Genomic DNA, 19842 nt, shown 5'->3' with positions numbered 1-19842 from the left:
TGGTCTGACTTACGAGAAGCAATGGGGGAAAAATGCTGAGAGTACCTGGGGCACTTCTTCCCTGCCACTGCTGAATTTCTGAGCTTTACCTGGAATGAAAAATATCTGCTGTGGCTGTGGCAAGTGTTGCGTTGCTTCCATGGAGCACATCCCTGGCTGCAGGCAGGGTACCTCCTCAGAGCATGGAGTTGAAGGTCTTACCCTGTGTTAGCATATTCGTTATCAGCAAATATATGCTGCAAAGGAGGAAGAACCGTAGTTTTCTTCCTCCCTCGCGTCCCTCTGTGCCTCCTGCTTTATGCATGGAAGGCAGGGAGCGAAATGTCCCTTCTGCCACCATGGGGGTGAAAGCAAACCACCTGTGGTTTGTTACTTGGGCCTGGTCTGTGTGCTGCTGGTGGGTGCAAAAAGACACAGAAATGAAGTTAAAAGTAAAACACCCTTGAACTTTACATAACCTCCTGGACACATTGATGGACAGCAAACTGCCATTAAGAGAGAAGCAGGGTACCAATGTCCACTGTGCCACTCAGGGCTTTTTGACTGTTCCAGCACATTTGGCATGTTGCAAAGTCCCAATCAAACACTCTTGCCTGCGGGGTCAGCACTAAAAGTCCTTAGATCATGGAGGCTAAGCATTTGCTCAGTATGTTTTCTTACAGTTAGCTTTATTCTTAAAAATTCATGCTGTTGTTTCTCTTCTGGTGGAAGAGAAGGGGATAGCAATGATACAGTGGACTCTCAGAGAGCAGTAGGACATAAACCATGCTAGGGAAATGAATCTTGGTTTTGCAGCTGTGTTTGTTTTCCTGAGAAAAATGAAGTTAATATTATTAAAAACGGCTTGAAGTCTTTGCCTTGCCTTAAACTACACTATGTGCTTGTTTTCTTCTGAAACCTTTTCCCTGCCTCTGCAGTGAAATGAGAGAAGTAGAATTTGTTGGATGAAATAATTTGTGAGAGGAACTGAAGATAAGTGCATGTTTTTCATTTTGCATTTTGCCTGCGTTTTGAAAACATGGCACAGACTGAGCAGCTGTACCCTTTGCCTGGATGATCCAGGGGAGTTAGCTCCATACAGCTGCTTCCTGCAAAATGAGGCTTCCCAGGTGCCTGGCTGTGCAAAGACAACTAGGTTGCTTCTACATGGATTTTTCTGGGTGTGTTCTCTTGATAAACTTTAGGGCCAAAAGTTACAGAGCTGATTAACTAAGTTCTCTTGCAAGTTCTCTTCCCTAGCAAGGAGTCTGGCTTGTGGCAAAAAGTTTGCTGCCAGTTTAGTTTTGGTACCCAGATGTTTAAGCAAGTCTTAATGAGAACCTTCAAAAAGCAGTAATTTAACTGCTTTGAAAAATGTATTATAAGGCATTACAGTTTATATTTTTCAAAAGGATGAGAAAAATCCTGCAATGTGTCTAGGTGCTCATGTGTCAGGAAAAATGAACACTACTGTCTGGCCCTGCAAGGCACATCATGGAGAACTTTAAGAGTTGCTGCTCCCAAATTTTAGAAAGGCAAAGAGGCTTTTTCTCCCTCCCTAACTCTGTAGTGGAAGTTGCAGGGAAAGGATGGGATTTTAAGAATAGTAGCCTAAATGTGCTTTCCACAAAACAAACAGAAAGCTATAGATACTTCATTGAACATTCATCTATATTTTGCAAGGAAAGAGAAGCAAAAAGGGAAACTTCAAGCTGTCTTTCAGTCCTGTGAAAGATAAGGACCCTTCTCATATAATGTCCATTGGATGTTTTGCGTTTGGTGCTAGATTTGCTTTTCACCTCTTGCTTTTCCTTCACATATACAGAATTAAGCACTTCTTTGCACTTTGAAAGTGGAACAAAACAAAAAACCTACAGCTTTTCTGGAATGCTGGCAAAGCCCCATGTTTCTGTCCCATTTTTTTCCTATCTTGTTTACTGTGCTCTCTGTTGATTGTCTCCTCGTTCTCCTCAAGGTCTCAGCACATGTTTGTTTCTAAGAGCCTTCTGTCCTGAGTTTAGTTGTGACTCTGAATGTTGAGCTTTGTATTAAATCTCTCCCTGAGTCTTTGTCTACAGGAAGCAGAACCACAATTTCTTCTTGCTTCCTAGCCCTGGCATGAATCCTTCATCCTGGTAGACATTTGCTTTTGTGGCAAAGGTCTGCCTCTCACCTTGCTGCAGTGTGTATCAAATCCTGTATTGCAGCCTAGACTCGTGAAACCTGCTGTTTCCTATATTTAGAAAACCAGTTTCTTTATCAGTGGAAAAAAGCTGGCTTAGCTTGGAAACATCAGACTTTGATGTATGCTGCAATTTGTTCCATCTTCCTCTTTATCTTTTACAGTTGCTTTCACAGACTTTTTTTTAAAAGATTCTGAGGTCAAACTAGAGCAGTTTTTTCTGATATATTGCTGCTGCACTGCTTTACTTTAGTCACATCCTCTCTCTTCCCTCCTCTCCCCACCCTTCCCAGCAGTTCTATCACCAATTTCTAATGCCAAAACTTGCTGTTTATGTGCTGAACCATTGAGAAACTAAGTGGCAAGAGTGGCTGTTTCCTGGACCTCTCCCTCTTCTCCCTGTCTCCCAACTTGAGCATACACAGCCTTTTTTGTGTATATTTATTCATTGTGTCTTGTAATTTCCCATTCAGCTTCCCATAGCAGCACTTTGTTAACATTGTTCCACCTTGCATTTGCTTCTGCGTTCTGCTTCATGCTTTGTATTGCAAATAGAGGTCATAAAACATTTTAGTGAATTGTTTCAGTCAAGGTTTTAGTCCTTTATGTACAGCTGCTATCATACCCCCACGATCAGGGATTCAGACCTCCCTGACCCACTACGACCGGGTGACTGCAGTATGTATTGTGTTGCATTTCATTATATTAGGTTTCTAATCCACGTGATTAAGTTGTCTACCTGCAAAGCCCTGATAACATGCAAGTAGCCCCTTTCTAATTCAGATATCTAGAAATACAGCATGCTTCATCAGCTTGTTACCAGTGGATTTTACTCTGGATGCGCATAATTTGCCATTAACAAATGGTGCAGATAGATTCAGTTGACAACTTAATCTAAAGCATGGTGACACCTCACAGTGGGCCGCTAAATAATGAAATTAGGGCTTTATTTCAGCCAATTAAGACTTTAGTTCAGCAAATAAAGGTTTACAAGATTTATACACACATTGAGTTTGTTGTAATAGGATAGATACAACCCAGAGCTCTGATGTCAATTCCCTGAGCACCTGCTTACCTGACCCTGTCCTTCTGTCTGCCTTGCATCTGAAGTTTGCTGTGAAACACTACATGTTCTGTTATTAACTGGCTGCCTTTCCATAGGGCTCAAGCTGTATTTGGGAGTGTTGCCCCAAACCTAAACTGCCGCAGCAGCTTGAGCTACTGTAGATCTTATCACAGAAGAACCTCCACAATGAGAAAAAGGTCACTTTGCTGGGGACAAACCAACCCTTACTGTTCCCTTTGATGCCAGGCTCTGAGCTGACAGCTGCCTTGATGAAAACTGGTGGTTGTGAAAGCAGTGAGGAAGGAAGATACCCTGTGCATCTGTCAGGACGAGTCTTGAGCCTCCAGAGTACTCTTGCAGTGGGAACTGAATTACTTCTGGCATGGTCAAACCATGTGTCTTCCTTCTTATATCTGGGGGAAGCAAGTATCCAGGCAGATGCCCACAAGTGAAGCGGGTAGACACAAGAGGTAGTAGATAGCTGGAGTAGTGAGCTTTGTGGGGTCTTTGGTAGAAGATCAAAGCCAATCCTGGGATGAGGTTATGAGCACTCGGAAGCTTGATGTTGAGCCTGTTCCTGATGCCACAGCAACAGGACAATAAATTCCCCTGCAACCCCCATCTCTCCTGTTGTAAAATGGATTAATGATACAGGTCTCCTTTAAGATGTAATGATGAAGGGTGATTTAGCAGAGTCTGAGTCACAGGGCTATAAGTTTATCGCTTTATTGGATGCACAAGATTCTTAGAGCAAAACATTCAGAGATGGGTTGAGGATCAACATTGCCATAGAGCCCTGAGTCCTTCCATGGACATTCTCCACTGAAACTCTAATCTTCCTTAAAAAACAGGGGGGTGGAAAAGGGGTAAGGTGAATGTGAGTGTGCATGTGAAATAGGAACATTTTCCAAGCAAGTTAAGTTGAGAGTGACAAATTCAGAAAATTGACTGGGACAGAGAGAAGTGCCTAAATAAATATCCTTGGTAGAAAACATGATGATATGTTACTGAAGAGCCCAGTTTCTGATGTCTCGTGAACCCTTCAATGCATTGTTTCTTTTGTCACTTTACTTAAGGGTTTCATGTTCTTTCTGTAATAAAGCCTTCTCATTTCCACCCACTGGCTTCTTACTTCCCTCCTCCTGATATCTTTTCAGATGCTCTTCTAAAAGTCCCAAGAGGGTTTTTGTTGATTTTTGTTGTGGTAGTGGTTTGGTTTTTTTTCAAATCAGAGGCATTTTAAATGCCACTAATAGCGAGAGTTTCCATGGAGTCAACAAGCAGCTGCAGTGACTGAGGTTACATAGATTCAGGGTGGAAGAAGAGAGCTTGAGCATGAATTGCAGGGAGGACAGAGGGTTGTACAGAGGCTGCAGTGAATGGGAAGAGCTGGATTCTTCTTCAGGGCAGATGTGTCTGTTAGCAAAAGCAATAGAGCTGGAGGTGGTAACACTGATGAACAGCCACACAAGGAGCTTGATAGGCGATAGAACATGAGAGTAGGATGTGGGTGAGAGCCCAGAAATCAGGGGTTCATGAAGGACTTTCTGACAGTCATTTAGAGGGATGTGTAAGTGGAGAAATTAAAAATGAAGCACTCAAAAATTGAAGCTGCTAAATACTTAGACTTTTCTGCCAAGGCAAGTGTTAGCTCAGATGACATGAATCTGGAAAGTCAATCTTCACTTTGTCTGCCCTCAGCATTTTTCAACAGGACTTTCCTTGTTTGTTCTTTTTCTGGCTTGAACATTTAATTTGTCTAAGGGCTTTCTCACTGGAGGTGAAGATATGTAAAAATCTGATCGTTGCTTTCTTGGACTCTGGAGCAGCTGAGAAAGTAGCAGGGAGTACAGCCTGCCCTCTTATCTCTGGCCTAAGCTAGTATTACTCCCAGTTACATTCTGCTTATTGTTTTGTCTTCTAACCTCCTCTTTCTACCTGCTGTTGAGACAAAATACAGCTGAGAGTCAGGACAGTGAGAAAAAGTCAGAAGGCCTTTCCAGACATACCTTCTGCTCCTTCTTTAAGGCCTCTTTTTGCAGCCAGACTATGTGACACGTGTGGCTGAGGGGAAAGATTGGCTTTATGTAATTGCAATTAACCTTCATCCTTTCTGCTTGTGAGCAGCTGTAGGTCTGCTTCCCATGTGGCTTGCACGGTTCCCATCTTTTCTCAGCATATGCTAAGTTCTGCACTACAGCTCATTCCCAGGTTTTCTGGCCCAGAGTGAGCAAACTGAAATAAAGCTCTTGCTGCTGAGCAGGATGACACCGCCTCCCATTACACCTGAATGTCAAAGTCTGGAAAAGGCTCATCTCCCATTCTCTCTCTCTGGCATTACATGACAGACTTGAGCTGTATGACCCTGAAGAGCTGGGGCTAGTTGCCCTTCCCATGGAGCCTTTCAGAGCAATTTGTCTGCCTCTAAAAGGCTAGCAATCACGTCACTGCATTTTTGTGCTCTGGTCAGTTAGTTTAGCTGCTGTAGGTCATTGAACAAATCCATTGCACAGATGGATTCCTGAGGTACAAAAACCATCAGGGGCTGTCCACCACTGCCCAGGCGCACTGGCATTACAGCCTTTAAATCAATCACAACCCTTGCTCCAAGTCTCCAGAGACATGATGTGTAATCAGCCTGCGAGGGTCACATCCCTGACAGCCAGACTTATTGCTGCACATAGCTGTGATTTTCACAGAGCACAGCTTGGCAGAACTGTGAGAGAGGGATTGCAGCAGCCAAAATGCACCACAGTCAGAATGTGATAAAGTTTTCAGCCATGGCTTGCTCTGCTCTTCTCCAGACTACTGCAGGCCTCGGCAGCTGCATCTGGGTCAGCACTTTCTGTGCTACCAAATATTAATAAAAAGCAGGTGTTGAAATGTCTTTCTTTAATGGAGAAAAGTACCTTTGTACATATGCACTTCCTAGAGACTGAAATAGTTTTGTGAAGCCCGCGAGCTGTTTCTGAAATGTCTCAGTTCTTGGCTTGTACATACATGATAAAGAGCATGAGCCAGACTGCCTGACACTTAAATTTCCTCTAACTATTGTAAAAGGCTGGGTAATAATCCTCGCTGCACTCCCTGTAATTTGCACAGAACATCAGAAAGTTGCCATTTAAAGCAAGCTGTGCCAAAAAAATTTCAAATTTTGACCGAGTGATGTATATAAAATAAGACTCATCTCTGTCCTAACTTCAGCTGTTTCACCAGGCTGAAAAGATACCCTTCTGCCTTTTTCCTTTGAACTTGCTTGTGCACTGAGTAATGTAGGTGAGACGTTCCTGATGGCTGTGGAAAACCATGGATTTAAAATATTACCAGAGGGATAAAGGAAATAAAGGAGCAGTGTCAGTGTTCTCTCCTTTCAAACATAGAAAGATAAATGGGAGGAAAACTGTCAGACCACTGAAAAGAAGCCTAAAACCAGAGGAAGGCAGCCTCCTTCTTTGGCCACCACTGGCTTTTTAAATCCATGATCACGTACCAGTTCATTAATAATAAATAAAAGTAAACTTGCATAAGGAATAGTAACACACTCAGCCCCCAGAATCATCCTCACTGTGTGATGCTCCTTGCTAACCTTGGGGGAGGATGGTGAGGACAAATGGCTCTGCAGCCCCTCCAGGCTGTTGCCCAAGGGCAGGGCTCTTCCCATCAGTACCCCAGCGAGGGATCTGTGCCAGTGACACCAAACCATCTCTCTGACCAACTAGCACAGGCATGCCCCACTCAACACTTGTAACTCAACACTTGTACAACAAATCCATTTTATTTACAGTCTTATTTTATGTTACTGTCGGTACATGCTGCATTATTTTGCTGAGTTCCTCATATTTTTTGTGTCTCAGACTAGAGCAGCCTTTTTATCTTTTTTTAACTCAGTATAGATAAGCAGTGAAGATGTTACAGTCATGGTGGTGCAGCTTTTAAGATTTTATCACAGCTTTCCTAAGATGATTTCCCTGGAGCTCCAGCTCTTGGTCATATTTAAATACATAACAATCTCAGTTAATTTATAATTTAATGACTTTTGCTTTCAGAGCTACAGAAGGGAGAAAGCAAAAATGCACAACCCTCAATATTCCCACACCAGAAGACAATAGTTATTTGTTCTAAGTTTTTGTGACAGTTTAATCAACCTTAGTGATGAGAAGGGGAAGAGGAGAGCTGATTTAATCTTTCAGAACATTTGGGTCTGGTATTTTGCAAACCTGCTGTTCTGTACCTCTGGTATGTAGGTATTACTTGCATCTGAAAGATCCTCATAAGTTCATAGCAGCCGTAGCAGGTGTTGATAACACTCAAGAGGAGTCAGTGAAGGATGTGACAACTGCAGTACTGATCAAGAGACGCTTCACGACTGTGGAAAAGTTCCTGCTTTGAAGTGAATACTTCATCTGACAGGATTGTGGTTATGTGCTCCCGGTGGCATGAACTGAATTGCAGCTGTCTTCCAGAGCAAAGCATTGGGGTGCTTCCAAAAGTACATGCCAAGTATTTCTAGGTCAGGATTGTAATTTTTCAACATCAAGATGATGAATAGTCAAAATCCAAAAGGTACTTGATCCTAGGTGGTTATGTTAGAGGAGTATTGTGTCTCAGCACTGCACTGCTCTTTCAGGTTCAGAGATCCCTTTTTTTGTGACAGATTTGTTTTAAGTACATGATACTACTCTCATTATGTCTCTCAGGTATAGTGAGATTTTCTAAACCTGTTTGAATAATCACTGTTTTTAATCTTTCCTCACAGGAGTGTTTGCATTTGGACTTTTTGCCACTGACATCTTTGTAAACGCTGGCCAGGTTGTGACTGGGAACTTGGCTCCCTACTTCCTGACTGTGTGCAAACCCAACTACACTGGAAATGACTGTCGGGCCCACCACCAGTTCATCAACAATGGCAACATCTGCACTGGGGATGTGGAGGTGATTGAAAAGGCCAGGAGATCTTTTCCATCCAAACATGCTGCTTTGAGCATCTACTCAGCTTTATATGCCACGGTGGGTGCCGGTGATGACTGATGAGAGGTTGCATGAGAGGTTTCTGTTTGTGCGCCTAGATGGGGCATTTTTCTTACAATGGATTTTTGGAGAAAAAGAGGGTTGTTCTGGGGACAGCTTTTTTTTTTTGTCAGTAGGGGAAGATCCCCTTCTCTCTCCGTTTTACCAATCCTGGTATAAGCAAATGAAATGCTCATTGCTTTTGAGGCACTGCATGGAGAGGCGTGAGGTCCTAAACTTGTCTTTGCTGCTGATTTTCTCATTCAATCTTCTCTTCTCCCTGTCCCTGTCTCATGAGCATTAAAATGAAGCTGATCCTTAAACGGCTTCTGTACTGCTACATTTGTTCACATGCCATGTATTGTTGAACATTTAAAGTTTAAATTGTGCCATTTCAGTGGGGGTCTGAACTTAGGCTGAATTTTGCTCCCCTTGTTTAGGACCTTGACTCATGTTGCAAAGAAGATTCTAACAAAAGTCAATGCCAGAATTTTGTTGTTATCACAGCTAAATGCACCCCAGCTGACACACCAACAAGATGACCCTGCCATGCAGGCAAGAAAGGACACTGTCTTACAAAGTCTGATGAAACAGACTGATGCTCCTTTGTGTTCTCTGGCTAAAATTTCTATGATGCTTGAAAATTAATCCAAGAATCTTACTAACAAAGCAGAAAACCGTACTGGTTTTACCATAAAGATCTAAGGACTTAGCCTGGTTCTGATCTCAAAATGCATTAACCTAGGTCTTTTCTCCCCCTATAGCTTTACTCAAAGTAGTGTCAGAGTCTCTCTGTAGGTCATAAGTATGCAAGAAAAGCCTTAAGTTTTTAAAGACAGGGTATTTACTGAATATTTTGCCCTGTGCTCTTGGTAGCAGATGAATGAAACACCACATTATTACTTCTCAAATGAAGAATCCACCCGCTGCTGTTTCAATATCCATCTGTTTGCACTGAATGTTGCATGAATAATGATGGAGAAATAAACCACAACTTCTTTGCTCAGGATTGGTTGGGAAATGTTTTGAAAGCCTGTGGCATTTTGTGTACATTACTTCTGAACAATATGCAACCATGTATGAAATACAGTTCACAATATACTCAACATGGTTGTAGCAGCTGTTTGCACCACGAGAAACTCTTAGGTGGAAGTTCCAGGGTCAGGCTTAGTCCTGGTTCTGTCCTAAGCTAATCACATCCTTTCATGGACTTTCCCAGCCCAGCCTCCCTTGTTTCCTAGGAAGGCAAACCTTCTCCAAACAGGCTGACTTCTACAGCTGAAGGGGAATGCAGTTTTTTCTTCCTGTGCTTAAGCCTCAGGTAGTTCAGTGTTTCTGAGCTCTGCTCTTCTAAGTGTACCTGTGATGGGCCTGCATTTCTCACACAGGAAGATGTCAGGTGGAGTCAGGATGTAGAACTGTTTCTGAGCCACAAGGTCAGGAAAGTTTGCCCATTTCAGACAACAGTCCAATTCCAGCCCAGTTCTCTGTCTGAAGTCACCTTCTAGAACTAAAAATGTTGCCATTTGTCTTTTCTTTGTCTGTCAGCTGGGAATAACATGAGCATTACACAAGAAATGCACTGTTCATATCCAGCTTTGCTTAATAACTGTGCTGTGCACAATTTTTTGAGAAGTCTCTTGCTGATTCTAATATGCATGATAATGTGGCCTGCTGAACATAAAACACAGGTTATTTGCTTAGTAATAGCTGTGTTTTTCATAAAGCTGGAGAATTGAGCCATGGAGCAAGAAAAATAAAACAGGTACAAGGTGAGGAGGCAGAAGAATGGAATCAGCACAGACACTGGTTTTCATTTTATAAATGTCTGTTGAGCTCTGGGAGTCTCCTCCCTTCGCTGAACCTCAAGTATTCTGTGCAGGTGTCTCTGTACTCACTTGTTCATTGCTCTGCTACTGAAAACACTCCCACTGTGACTGATTTGGCTTTGTGGGTTTTGGGTGTTTGTCTTTTGTTTTTTAATAATCTGGGGTTTCTATTTAATCAACTGGACTTTTCTTTGTCACCTGCTAAAGAAGCTGAGGAGAACCCAGAGCATCACTTCTGTGATCTCTGCAGGTGGAAATGAATCTTGTATGCCTAAAGCAGGGGAAAGAGAAAAGGCCCTGGCTTCCATACTTATAAAAAAATAAGAATGTCATCTAAAGAAGTTTTATCAGTCTTCCAGAATGATCCCAGGAAGAGATGGCAGTCCAAGTGCACAGTGCAAGCTGCTGTGCACTTAGAAACATAGGAATTTAAGTTCCTTTTCCAAGGAAAAAGAAATGGCTGGAAAAAGGGATCACTGTTCCATGTTCCAGTATCAATCCAGATGATGGGACGTCAATCCTAGTTTCAGCATTGATCCACCTGCATTGGCCCAGCCCATGAGATGTCCAGGGTCCTGGGGCACTGCCTGGGCTTGGGAGGATACCTTTTTATGGGCAGGTTTCCCCACCCCAAAGATGGGTTTCTCACTTTCTATGACAATTAATTGTCATATGCAGTCTTGGTCTTGGGTAGTCTTAATCCCACCCTATAGCCCATACCCATTTCCTGCGCTATGTTGTGGTTGTTTGTCACAGAAAAATGCCCTATCTCTGCCTGGCCCCCCTTCTCCAGCCAAAACTTGATCTTTCTCATGGCTGTGTTAATAACAACAGTCCTTGGTTATTACCAACAATTCTTGTCTGTTATTTCCAACAGTCCTTGGTTGGCTCCACAGCCATCTGATTATCGGTATTTGAGACATCCACATTACCCCCTTATCTTTGGGGAATCAAGCACTCAAAAAGATCTCACTTTGGACCCTTCTTTAGGGTGTCCCAAAAGAGTGGGCTTTAATTATGGTAGTTTTCTATCCTGGCTGCCACCTGAATCAGTAATTTTCTTTGAAAGTTCAGCAACAAAAATATGATTCCACTTAGATTGTTATTCAGGCAAGAAAAATAATTTTCCAAGGCTGTTCGTTAAAAAACAGGTCCCCCTCAGACACCTGTTAGTTCCTGGGAACAGGCAGTGCTTCTGATCAGCTCAAGAGAGGCTTAGTCAAGCTGCTGTTTGCCAAGGCCAAAGCTTAACGAGTACTTTTCAGATCAGAGTGCAGCCATGGGAGGGGGAAAGAGATGCACCACCACAATCCATCCCATGACTGTAGTGTGCTTCTCTGGGTCTCTACACCTGGGCACGAGTCCTCCAACATTTGGAAATGCTGAATAGCAGAGAAGACCACAGCAAATACGTTCTGCAGCTGTGATCAATTCAAGGCCTTGGCACTTGAGCAGCTGCACTGAGCATCATTGTCAAAGGCTCTGCTTCTCTTTTACTGTAGGAATCTCTATGGTAAAAGAAAAGATTGTCTGTAAAACTTCTAGGACACAGACTTTTGCAATATTGGTATGAAATTTTGAACTTTCTAAGGGAAATAAACTGTCACAAATCTCCTTACTTTCTGCTGAAGGGTCAAGACAGATTTCTTCCACTGCCTTTCTCATTATAAATATAACATGTGTTCTAAATATATGCATGTATTTGCATATATATATAAAAATATAAGTATATGTCTATTTTAAACTTGCAGACAAAAAAGCCTCCTTGTCTATGATTTTGTCTCTCTGAAAAAAATGGGAGAGGAATCACATGCAATAAATGCTGCTGTCACACACTGCATATTGCTAAATACACTAGTTGAGTGTGCTGATAAGATCACAGCGAAGAAGCTGAGGAGATAAATTGTACAGTTAAATCACGTGTAGTTTATTTTTTAATATGTTCTACACATGTTTGTATATTCACTTCTTTCCTCCTCCTCCTCCCTGGTTTTGACATTTAGAGTTTGTAAATAAATTTACACTATGAATAGCATTGTGGGAAATTTTCAAGAACATTTGCTCTATGTCGGAAACCATATGTAAGTGTCTTTCACTGAGATTTTGGTCTCTTGCACAAAACTCTGAAACCATGCTCTAAAGGTGGGTAGGCACTGTGAGAATCCTAAAAAATATCTTGGCTTTTGGGCCTGGACAATGAAGAACAAGCTGCAGTGATTGGGAAGTCTGATCAGAATGGAGAAGCTCTCCCAGTTATTTCTGAACTCAGTGCGTGACTTATGGATGAACTGGAGCCCGCCCTCTGGGAAAACAGTTTGTCTTGTTTAAAACCCTCCTCACGGGGGTTTAACAGATTTCCCTCAGCAATCTGTTTGCGTGGTTGATTACACTCATTGCTAAAAATATTCTTTTTACTACAAGTTTACATTTTCTTGCCGAGACGTGTGAAACACGTACAAGTACAGATACTTCCTATCTGTGACAAAGAGAACCCAAAGATCCAGCTTCATCTCATACCTGTAAGGAAACAAGCCTGTGTGGGTTGTTCCCTGCAGCTGGAGTTCACAGCTGTTGCGGCAGGACTGCATTCTTACTTTACAGAAGTGATGGGTTTTCCTTCGGACGCTGCAAACAGCAGTCGTGCTTCGGTGGGGAACAGGAAAGCAATCTGGCTCCCTATTGCTCGATGGAATTGACTAGAAGGAGCGCACAGGGTGAAAGGGTGGGTGGTAATTATTCACGCAGTGGCAGTGGTTTTATTTTTTTCCTATTGTTTCCAAAGAACCTTAACGTGAGTTTTGGTGGTAGGTGCAGCTCAACCTGCCAGACAAGGCTGGGGCAAGGTTGCCGCCTAGTGCTCACTGTTAGCTGTCATAAGGCATCTGCTGCAGTCAGGTTCAGGTGTGAAAAGCAAAGCAAGCAGGAACATCTCAAATTATCAAAGCTTTGGAAATCATGGAGGCTTACATACTTGTTGGCTGAGAAGGATTTTAATTAATTGCTTTGCCATCAGGCTCAGTTTGCTTGATCATTGTTATTTTGTAGCTCTGGAATTAAGGACTGGCTGCTAACTGTGACCCACATGTTTTTACTCCCTGTCAGAATGTATTTAAAAAAAAAACAAACCAAGAAAAACAACAACAAACTGCCAGAAACATGTGGGGTTCATTAAAAAATATTTGGAAAATAGTGAAACTTCATGCTCCAGAATTACATTCTCAAAATCCACTGTTTTGAAAGAAACCTCTCTCATACTGTGTTTCCTTTCATCTTGCAGGGAAAATGGCTGGAATGGTTTCTCTCAATGTTCTCTGTTCCTTAAACTTAATACCATCCAGGAAACTGGAGCAGTTAGTTCGTACAGATTCTAAGCACTACATCTGCACATTACAGTTTCTGCAGGAGTATAAGCATGAATTCCTGACTCCCTTTGCAAACATTTAGTCATGTGCATTCAGAGCACATGTTAGCCACCACTCGAGCCAGTACTTGCACAAAATCAGCAAAGCTGAGCCTGTGCATACCTGCTCAGAATAGGTCAAGTATGTAAATGCAAGGGGATATTTTCCATCATTTGACAGTATTGGTTTTGTTCTCCTAAAAATGTTCTATGAATGACTTTAAATCTCTTCCTCCATTTTCCAGTGCCTTTTTCTTTAATGAATGAGAGGGTTTGTCACATCCTTGCTGATTTAGGATTTGTCCGGGTGGGAAAGATGCATTTCTGGTGAAGCCCCTTTTTATTTTTGGCTTTCCCTTTCTTCCAGATGTACATCACAAGCACAATTAAAACGAAGAGTAGCAGGCTAGCCAAGCCCGTGCTGTGTTTAGGAACTCTGTGTGCTGCCTTCCTTACTGGGCTAAATCGAGTGTCTGAGTATCGAAACCACTGTTCGGATGTGATTGCAGGCTTCATCCTGGGGACTGCTGTAGCCTTGTTTCTGGTAAGTCCATCAGTCCTTCTGTATTCCTTTTAAAAACACCATGATTAAAAAAAAATGAAAAAAAAAATTTGCTAATTCCTTGTAGACTGCAAGATCTAATTCTAGCCCCATCTAATTAAATGTATTATCAGAGAAAATCCTAATATGAAATCAGGTTCATACTAACGGATAAGTCTAGTATGGTAGCATTTGTACGTTTTATATATTTCAATTATTTTAATTACTCCACATGTTCCTACTTGATCTATTCTGGAAAATGCTGCAAAAGGTGGTGTAGATTTCAATTTCAAAAGGAGGGCTTGCTTGAGACTCCTTCTCTGGGACACTTCTGTTGCAAAACCCCTCTGTGTGCCTTGTATCTGGCAAAAATGTGAGGTTCAGGGCGTGAAATGTGAGGTTGGGGCTCTGAGCTGTGATGTGTGCTCAGACCATAAAAGAAGTGCAATAGAAGGGAAGGTCAGGATGAACTCCTTTGGAGACAAAACCACCTCACTTTGCAGCTTTTAGAGTCAAGCTGAAATCCTTCCCCCCCTCACAGGATAACCAAACGCGTTGAAATATATCAAAGGCCTTCCTGCAGAATCTGTGAAGAGCATCTCTCTGGACTCTGAGTGTAACTAGCTCTCCTGTGGGCTGTGTAGTTTAAGTGTTTTGTTTGGTGAGAGGTCTCTTGCTGAGGATTTATGCACGCAGCAAGCAGTCCAGGTCATTCTCACTATTACCAAGAAATGTGCCTGGTTCCATTTAATCAAAATATGCTTCAAAAGTATCCACTTCATAGCAACAGACACTTTATCCCCATCATCAGGAAGGATTAGGTTTCAAAGATCTCTTAAATCTCTATTGTCCTGTCACTGATTTATTTTTCTATTCTGTACTTAAAACAGCAACAACAACAAACCTTCAAGTGTCATTTAGTCCTCTGCTCTCTTCAGATAAAAACATGTCTACAGCCTCTGACCTGAATCTCCTTGACTTTTATGTGAATAATTTGTCTGGTTCCCACTGGGAATGGCACTTCACATCTTGCCCATGCAATTTAAGAGGCAGTTGCCCCATCTATCAGGCCAGGGCAATCTGTCTGTGCTCCCAGTGCCTGTTGGTGGCAGTGACAGCCTGTCCCCAGAAGCATTTTGGCCTTGCAGACCTGCTGGCACCCTGCAGGTGTCACAAGCTGAATTTCAGAGTGGTGGAAGGGGTCTCCCCAGAGGGGTGCTGTCAGATCCCTGGCACAGATCCTGCTAGCACAGGACCCACCCAGGCTGCAGCCTGCTTCTTTCTCAGGTCTATGGCAGTGAAGGGGAAGAGCCAGCAAGGAGCTGGCTCTAGGAATCACTCCATCAGCAAACTGTGTACCTTTTTTTTTCCATGTCCTCAAGCCACACACTGCCATACATGGTTACTTATTGCATCACCATCATCGTGTGGATGCTGTGAGTCTGGTCATGCATGAGCGAGTGGTTTGTGGGATTAACACCACAGCTGGTGTTGGTGCTGGAAGCGTTGCAGGAATGGTGCTAAATGGTGTCATCCAGATGTGAGGGAGATCCAGCCATCCACGGAACTGTGTTCACTGCTTGGAAGTGACAAAGTCAGAGTCGGAAGGGAGTATTAGGCCAGTAAAGGACATCATTCAGGTAGCCTGTGGTTCTGGGATGATAAAGCATACAGAGGGGTCTCTGCTGTGTCCAGTGTAAAATGTAAGAAGGCTGAGAATGGTCCGTCACCAAGGCCGTCATTGCGCCCAGCCGTGTCAGTAAGCACACTGCAGCCCAAGGCTGAGACAGATGATGCCTTGAACCCAAATCCATGTTAAATTCTTTGCAAAAACTGGCAGTTGTGACCCCCATGGTAATTTCCCCTCCAGGTTTTTCCTGAGGATGGAACACACTGACCTCACTCTGGTTTTTTTCTGCATTACACAGGGGATATGTGTTGTCCATAACTTTAAGGGCAGTCATGCAGCTCCTTCTAAACCGAAGCCTGAAGACCCACGAGGAATGCCACTAATGGCTTTTCCAAGAGTGGAAAGTCCTCTGGAGACACTGAGTGCACAGGTAGTGTACATCCTCTTAGCCAGACCATCACCAAGCATATTTTCTGTTGCAGCAGAGTAAAAAGTTGTTTTGTACCTAACTACACATGCCTCACTTCAAGCGCATTGAACAGAGTGAATCTGCATCACGGCAGTTTGTGTTAAGGCATTTATCCCTGAAACCATCAAATACTGTAGATCTTCTGCCCCCATACACATCCACAGCTAAAGAAGTAGGATTTCACATGCCTCACAAACTTTTGCTTAGAAGAATAGAAAACTGAGAGAAAAGTAAAAATAATTCTGCCTAATTACATTCTGGAAAACTTCTGGCATATATGAGGGATTTAGTCTTTCCTGAAGATAAACCATTCTGTCCCAAAAAATATTAGAGATTAGGCTTTTTATCCTTATTACTGTTTAGTATCTTCTATAATAAGAAGAAATCATATACTTTTTTCTATCTCTAAGTCATCAGAAGATAAACTAATAGCCTTCTTTCAAGCCTGCAAAAAACAATTAGTGGGAACGTCAATACTGATGGTGTTTCTGTTAAAACTACTAACTTCAAATACTTGTGTTGGCATAACTGCATTGTAACCAGTCCTTTCAAAACAGACAAGTCAATGCAACCTGCCAAGAAATTCTGGGAACAAGGAGAAATTGTAGTTTATGAGTTATCTGAAATACACCGTATTTATTTGTTCTTTAAATTGTACTTTCTTTATTAGATGGCCTGTCATTCCTCTACATGCGATGTGTGGCAAGATCAATAGCAACTTTCATTAAACAATTTGTGAAATAAACTGAAAAGAGGAATTAAAAAAAAAAAAATGGAAAAACACTTATGTCCAGAAATACTTGGCTTAATTGAAGAGTCAATTTTGATTAGGCAAAGATTTACTGGAAGACTTTCCACTAAATCTGCAGAACTGTGTGCATTAGATGTTTTCTTTATGGGTTTATAGTCCAGAAACTAAGTGCTACTTATATATCCACATTGTGTTGTATATGACAGAAGGGCTGAGCAGGTGAAAATATTCATGGGCTGTGAGAAAAATTTTGTCTGGTCAGCTGCTTATAGCTACTGGACTGTGAAGTGCAGGTAGGGACTAGACTTTAACTATTGATGTCCACTAGAAATCAACTAGATAATTTTTCTTAAATTATAATTAATGACCATACACCTACAACGCAGGTTTTATGAGCAAGGGTTTTTCCTGTTGCTTTTGCACACTAGGGTGCATCAGTGCCAGACTGCTGTATACAAACATTCACGTGTTTGCCTTTTCCTCTTTGCAGAATCACTCTGCCTCTATGACTGAAGTAACCTGAGATGGAAGATCGGCAGCTGAAGCTATTTTTTACTACCCTCCAGTAAAATACTCCAAGACACACAGTTACTAAATGTCTAACTGTGATGACCAGTATTATGTTATGTCTAGTTAGAGGCTAATGTTTTGTACTTTTTTTGTATGAGGAAGTGATGTAGCTTGCCCTGATTTTTTGTCAGCTTTAATATTATTATGCCAGACTTTAAAAGCAAAACGGAAAAAGAAAAAAAAAAAACCCTTTTCTTGTTTAAAGTGTGCACTGAGGAACTACATCTATGGAATTGTTGATGTTGTTATGTGATATTTGTACACAAATTTTTTTCTTCTCAGTTTTGAATTTATATATCTTGGGGGGAAAAAAAATCACTTTTACCTTTTCTTACCGTAAGAAGTGCTGGGTCAGATTCTCACCTGAGTAAACTCAGCATGGATCTGAAGTAATTGCATATATTTAATTCATATTAAAATAATGGTGATCAGGAATCTAACCTGAATGATACTATCAACAAGAAACAAAAATCCATCCTTGATTCAGTGAGCTACTTAAGTGTTCCCTAGGAATTAATGGACTTCAGTTACCACCCAGTTTCCAGACTAGAAGCATGTCCTTAAGCACCTCACTGAATCAAAGCCTGATTGCTTTGGTGTGGGTGATTGTGCCAGTTATTGAAGAATAACTAAAACAACATCCTTGGCCTGCAGTATAGACAGACTGGATGTCAAAATTTATAGTAGTAGCTGATAGCATGTGAGCTGACTATATCATCTCCCTAGACCCTCATTCCTCCCTGAGGCCCAGCTGAAGCTCCCAGTGAAACCTGGCTTCAGGAATTGACTATGGGGATATACAGCCACCACTGTGGGGCTGAGGCTGCGCTCTAAGTGTTTCATCACTTCATCATAGATTTGTGGGGTAACTAGTGACACTGGTGCAAAGGAAAAGTGACACCACTCCTTCACAGGGGGCGGCATTCCTTGGCATTCAGATTGGCATAGCCAAGAAGCCAGCTTTGCTGCCCAAAGTGTATTTTTTTTCTGAGGGGCTTTGAGAAGTCAAAAACAAACAAAAAAAAAAGAAGACAGAAAGACAGAGAAAGCAAGAAAGCAAGCTGAGTCTGTAGTAGCAGTCTGCATTTTTTTTGTAAATTCTGCCAACCAGAATTTATATCAAAACTGCTATTTTACAATTTAACAACTTTGTCTAAGCATTATAAAGACAATTAAGTATGGGTTGGGGATGGGAAGAACAACATAAAAAAAAAAGCCCATTTGCAATGGCTAGAACTGGGGCAAAGGCTTCATTAAATGATTTTTCACTGTTTCTAGCATTTTCCTGCATCTCATTCTTCTAGCATGGTGATAACTGCTGTGTGTCTCCTTTAAAGAATGGAGCCTCTGTACTTTTACTGGGATGTTTACCTCACATTTCCATGTTGGTTCTTCTTGGCTTTTTTTTTTGTATATTTTTTCCAAAACAGAAGCAAAAAAAAAAATTATCAAAAAAGCAAACACATGAGCCAGTCTTTCATTTGCCTGTGAGAAAATCTGGAATGTCTGTGTCTGGTCTTGTGGTGTTTCTTCCTTCTTCTAAGTCTACTGATGTCTGCTTCTGGCGTGGGAATACAAGGATCAGACTTGGGCCATGCTTTCTGTGACCATAAGGAGCTTTTGGTAAGTGTTCTGGGTCCCTCACTACAGCTGTAATCAAAACTCCAGAGGGAAAAATCTGTTCTGAATCATTTTGTTAAGAAATACCCTCCCAAGCTAGCTTTTTCACACTTTCTTCAGATCTTCACTACTGGTTTGGCCTAAAACAAACAAAGATGCATGGATGTTTATTTATTTGTTTATAATTCAATTCAGTTGAAGTGACAAACCTTTGAAAGCCCAGGGATAAAGTGATTAAGCACCTAGAAGCCTTGCCCTTCCACAGCACAGGCACTGTGTGCAAGACTTTGAGGTCATTTCAGATTTCTGCTTTTTCAGCTTGTTACAAGCAGTTAAATGTTTTGCATCTCCAATGCCCATGTCTGATCCTCTTCCCTTGTAGTCCAGTCCCTGCAGCTGCCTGTGCTGATGGAAGCATGAGGTCTGCACTTCCAAGGGACTGATATGTCTGAGATCAGGCAAATGGCAATTTGACTCAACTCAGACAGCAAAACACAAGACAAGCTGCTGCTGAGCTCCTTTCTTGCCTGTCCTAATTCCCAGTCCAGCTTTTCACTCTTCTGATCACGTTACATGAGCTGTCAAAGTTACATCCTGGGAGAAACACAGAAGGGGGAATGAGCACGAAGTGCACCTACCACTGAAAGTGTTTTCTTAGATGATGTTAAGAGGAAACAAGGAGGTGCAAGTATCTCTGTTTCTGATGGGAAGACATAATTTCATGAAAAAATAACTTCCAATTCATTGCTCCCAAATAGCCTTTGAAGCCAAGAAGCTGACAAGAGTCAGCCATTTGTC

The 19842-nt window shown here is 41.9% G+C and overlaps 1 protein-coding gene across 2 annotated transcripts in view; it reads left to right on the top strand.

Annotated features, from left to right (window-relative positions):
- PLPPR1 (phospholipid phosphatase related 1) overlaps positions 1 to 18885 on the top strand; it is a 117985-nt gene extending 99100 nt beyond the window's left edge. For both annotated transcript variants that reach the window (XM_042021484.1, XM_042021485.1), the window contains exons 5-8: positions 7984 to 8234; positions 13831 to 14007; positions 15933 to 16064; positions 17345 to 18885. In XM_042021484.1, coding sequence (XP_041877418.1) covers positions 7984 to 8234; positions 13831 to 14007; positions 15933 to 16064; positions 17345 to 17377 — 593 coding nt within the window. In that variant the 3' untranslated portion in view covers positions 17378 to 18885. The remainder of the gene's footprint in view (positions 1 to 7983; positions 8235 to 13830; positions 14008 to 15932; positions 16065 to 17344) is intronic.
- The last annotated feature ends 957 nt before the right edge of the window (positions 18886 to 19842 follow it).

This window comes from Corvus kubaryi, unplaced genomic scaffold (genome assembly GCF_017639235.1).
Source record: "Corvus kubaryi isolate FWS band 111438036 unplaced genomic scaffold, C.kubaryi_AGA036_p1.0 37148, whole genome shotgun sequence".
NCBI classification, from domain to species: Eukaryota; Metazoa; Chordata; class Aves; order Passeriformes; family Corvidae; genus Corvus; species Corvus kubaryi.
Note: the sequence above shows the minus strand (reverse complement) of the source record. Positions and strands in the feature narration are given on the sequence as shown.